Raw genomic sequence first — 4,816 nt, forward strand, 5'->3', positions numbered from 1 at the left:
CGGAGACTTCCAGCGAGGCAGGGAGAGTCCCAGGCCGCCCCCCGCACAGAGTAGGCGCCTCCAGACCACAGCCCGGCGGAACCCGAGGTCGAGCCGCACTCCCACCCCGACCTCCCCCAGGACCCCACCCAGGCCGGGCACCTCGCGTATCCCAGCGCCGCCGCCGCCTCCTCACCTGCCGCGCCCGCCCGGCGGTCCGCACCTGGGAGGGGAGGGGCCGGATCCGGGCCGCGGGCGCCTCAGGCAAGGGCGCTCCCGGCTCCGCCGCGGCGGCGTCTCCGGGGCTGAGGGGCATCGGGGGGCGGTCGCGACATCCTCACGGGCGGCCCCAGGAAGTTGGCCCCCCCACCCATCGCCAGCCGCACTGCCCGGCCGCTCCCGCCCCTTGCGCGGCTCCGCCCCCGGCGCGGCCCCGCCCCTCTCGGGAGCGCGCCTCCGCTCCCGCGGTGCCCCAGCCACCATAGAGAGGGGCGAGGCGCGCGGCGGGCTAGAGTGTGGCCTCCGCGCGCGCCCCCTGGCGGAGCTGAGGCGGCCGGAGGCGGGGCAGGCCGAGCCTGAACCTGAGCCCCGCAGCCAGCCGCGGAGGAGTCGGTTCTCTGGTGTCAGGGCATCTGCTGCCCCTCGTTGCCTTGGTCACCGGACTTTGCACGAGGAGCTGGAGTCCACGTACGAGGCTCAGCTAGGTGGTGGTCCAGCTTGGTGACCTTGAGCGAGTCCCTTAACATCCCTGAACTCGTTTCGTTGTAAGAGTTTACGGGTTGCCTCACTTTAATATTTCATTGTTCCTCCCAACAATGCTATAAGCAGGTGAGGGTTCCCAAGATTACAATGGAGGGAACCCAGGCCCATCAGGGTTCACTAGCTTACTCAAGGTCCCGTAGCTGGAAGGTATTAGAAGCCAGATGTGTAAGACATCAAAACCCATGCTTTTCCCACTCAGTCGCTGGCACCTCCCTCATCTAGCATTTCCCAGTCTAACCCCCCAAGGTTAGTTAGTTTTACCTTAGGAGGGTGAGGAAACTGCTCCGAGAAGGCCTTGGTTGAAGGAAAAGGACTGTGCTCAGGAGCCCACCCCGGACATTCATCAGCTGTGTACCTTTTAGCAGGTACTTAACGCCTCTGAACTCCAGCTTCCTCATCCCTGAAACAATTGGTATGGTTGTTAGGAAGTAGGGTGGCATGAGGATTAAATGAGCTAATGCATTTAGAAGTGCTTAGTAAACTGTAAAGCACCGGATTGCATGGGGGATCATTAGCCAGTGTGGACGAAGAAAATACCTAGTCATGAAAATAATATACATTCTAATCATTATTCTGACCATGTCTAATGACACATTTTCTTCTGCTTTTAGTTTCCTATCGAAACCTCCCACAGTTGTTCTGAGCAATTTATATTTTAAAATAAGGACTATCATGAGAAAAAATGATGTAAAAACACTATCATTTATACATGTGGACTGTCACTCCACAAGTATTTCTAATCTTCACAACCCAGCAAACTGAGTACTATTATTCCCATGTTATTAACGAAGATCTGAAGGTTAAGTAATTTACCCAAAGCCACACCGTTTGAAAAAGGCCAAGCCGAAATTTGAAACCAGGTCTTTCCACCCCCAGTAACTCATGGAAATATTGGCCTTCTAGAGGCTTCCCGCCCCTCATCTTTTTCCTACCTAGCTACTTTGGTAACTTTCCTTGATGGAATTCTGTCTTCTCTGCTTCTCTCCAGGGCTTTATTCCCCCCATGAAGGCGTTTATTGTCTCCTGTTTTCCCCCATCTGGTTCCTTTCCTCTTGAGATGTCAGGACATTGTTCATCCTCTTGTTTCTGAAATGGATTTGTGACCTGTGATTAAGTCGCAGCATTCTCCACCTGATCTCTCCTCTTTGTGTTAATTATAGTATAGAAAGTTAATAGGTCCAGAACAAGGATGGGGTGAGACCAGAGATGTTTTTGTAAGCTCAGTTTACAAGCTGAGTGCTCAGTTCCAAAGGGAAGTGCTCTCAATCCACTGGTTGGACCCAATGACTGGAGTTTAGATTCATGACATCCTCTAGAGGTCATTTTTTTCCCTGGGTCCTCTGGTCCATATTACAGTTAAATCATGGGAATGTTGCTAAATAATGTACATATCACTGAAGCAAGGAGGTCTCAGAGCTGCATTTACCCACACTCCTCCTTTCTCCACCTTTAGCATTATCACCATCACTATTTTTAATCTTTAGCGTGCCCTTCTGCAGAGGCACTCAATAATGTACCCATTGTGCAAGTAATCTAAAATCCTTTTCGGCAAGCAATAGTATTTAGTGTTAATAAAACACTAATTTGTCTACCAAGTGACATATTTATAGGAGCTGTTTACTTTGACATATTTTTATTATTTCTACTCATTTGCTAAGTACTTTCCAATACATATTTATGAAGCACACGCCTTTCCCCAAACAGGAGTGAAAAAATAAATCATATTATTTCTTTTATTAGTAGCAGCATGGCTTGTAAGAGCTAGTGACCTGATTTTTGCTACTTCTGGCACAAGCTGAAAGAATTAATGGTGATTGAGCACCTACTATGTGCCAGACATTCTGTGAAAGGCACTTTAAATTATCTGTTAAGTTCCCCTGAGACATATAATTTTACCAATAAGGAAAATATAATTCCCCTGCAACATATATTTTACCAATGAGACAGAGACATTATCTTGTCCAAGTAATTTGGCCAGAAAGCATTTTTTTTAAAGATTTTATTTATTTATTTGACAGAGAGAGAGAGAGAGAGCAAGAACACAAGCAGGGGGAGTGGGAGAGGGAGAAGCAGGCTTCCTGCTGAGCAGGGAGCCCGATGCGGGGCTCGATCCCAGGACCCTGGGACCATGACGTGAGCCGAAGGCAGACGCCTAACAACTGAGCCACCCAGGTGCCCTGCCAGAATGCATTTTGAACCTAGATCTTTTCTTTATCCAAAACCCCAAATCATCATTCCAATTCACCAGCCCCCTCTTAACTTCTCTGGACCTAATAAATTATGGAAAATATAAAGAATTCCTTTCTAAAAGAGGCTGTATCTATTACCCCAGAATGGAACAGAGATAAACAGACACGAGATGCTAATCCCAATTTTTCTACAAGAGGTAACTCTCTAAGGGGGTTATTCCCTAAGAAATCAATGGTAGGGTACTTCCCAAATACTTCAGAGTATTAAAGTAAGCACAAGGCTCTGTGCAACGGCACTGGTCACACTACCGTGAAGCTGGCCTTGCCTGGACAGAACGAAGCTGTCACTAGTACCTTTCAGGCATTGGAAGCCTCACAATGATATGACATTTAGTTCCATTATAGGCCTGGAAAAGCATTTGGTGCTTTACATAAGCTATATGACTCCAAAGCAATTCTATCCATCAGGCATTATTATTTTTTAAAGATTTATTTATTTTAGAGAGAGAGACAGGGGAAGGGCAGGGGGAGAGGGAGAGAGAGAATCTTCAAGCAGTCTCCCCGCTGAGCACAGAGCCTGATGCAGGGCTCGATCCCATGACCCTGAGCTGAAATCAAGAGTCAGCCACTTGACTCACTGAGCCACCCAGGCACCCTATGCAGCAGGCATTGTTTTCCTCATTTCACAGTAGATGAAACTGAGGCTTAAAGAGTCTAAGTGATTCATCCAATGACACCCAGCAAGTAAGTGTCAGAGCTAAGACCGAGTTAGTTGAGATGTAAAAAATCTTGTTCCTTGGGGCGCCTGGGTGGCTCAGTCAGTTAAGCGTCTGCCTTCGGCTCAGGTCATGATCCCAGGGTTCTGGGATCAAGCCCCAGCATCTGGCATCAGGCTCCCTGCTCAGTGGGGAGCCTGCTTCTCCCTCTCCTGCTCCCCCTCCTTGTGCTCTCTCTCTCAAATAAAAAAAATCTTTTTATGAAAAATTAAAAAATCTTGTTCCTTGACTTTGTATTCTTTTCTGCATAGACCCATTGTCTTCTGGTAAAACCCAGTCTTCAATTAAGGCTGTTATACCCAGAAACTACAGGGAGGCAGAGAAGGGCTAGGGTTCAAAGGCTATTCAAGGAGTCAATCTAGTGCAGCAACTGAAGTACAGCTGTATAGCTCCAGGACACATGGACCTTCCATCGACTGGGAGAGCGAGCTCTGTGCATGGCCAATGTAATGGCCAGTACTTGGCCTCCCTCTGCAGGATAAACAGGAGACACAATGAGGTCTCTACCTTGATAAAAGGTCACTACAGGGAACCTACAGAACCTTAATGATAAAATACTGGGAACAGCACACTAAAGTCAGGAACAAGACCAGGAAAATGGCCATGGGTGCTTCTATTCAACTTAGTACCTTAGTCTAGCCAGTGCAATAAGACAAGAAAAAAAATGAGAAAAACACCTTTTTTTTTTTGAGGGTAACATTTTTTTTTAACTATTTTATTTATTTTTTTATTCTTATGTTAATCCCCATACATCATTAGTTTTAGATGAAGTGTTCCATGATTCATTGTTTGTGCATAACACCCAGTGCTCCATGCAGACTGTGCCCTCCTCAATACCCACCACCAGGCTAACCCATCCTCCCACCCCCCTCCCCTCTAGAACCCTCAGTTTGTTTTTCAGAGTCCATCGTCTCTCATGGTTCGTCTACCCCTCCGATTTCCCCCGCTTCATTCTTCCCCTCCTGCTACCTTCTTCTTCTTCTTTTTTTTTTTCTTAACATATATTGCATTATTTGTTTCAGAGGTACAGATCTGAGATTCAACAGTCTTGCACAATTCACAGCGCTTACCAGAGCACATACCCTCCCCAGTGTCTATCACCCAGTCACC

The 4,816-nt window shown here is 47.7% G+C and overlaps 1 protein-coding gene across 1 annotated transcript in view; it reads right to left on the bottom strand.

The window, feature by feature from the left end:
- RFFL (ring finger and FYVE like domain containing E3 ubiquitin protein ligase) overlaps nucleotides 1–395 on the bottom strand; it is a 64,031-nt gene extending 63,636 nt beyond the window's left edge. The window contains 1 exon segment of the mRNA XM_064583223.1: nucleotides 142–395. Coding sequence (XP_064439293.1) covers nucleotides 142–295 — 154 coding nt within the window. The 5' untranslated portion in view covers nucleotides 296–395.
- Nucleotides 396–4,816: the final 4,421 nt, after the last annotated feature.

Source organism: Mirounga angustirostris, unplaced genomic scaffold (genome assembly GCF_029215605.1).
Source record: "Mirounga angustirostris isolate CCGP_5_RB_7025 unplaced genomic scaffold, mMirAng1.0.hap1 SCAF_17, whole genome shotgun sequence".
NCBI lineage: Eukaryota > Metazoa > Chordata > Mammalia > Carnivora > Phocidae > Mirounga > Mirounga angustirostris.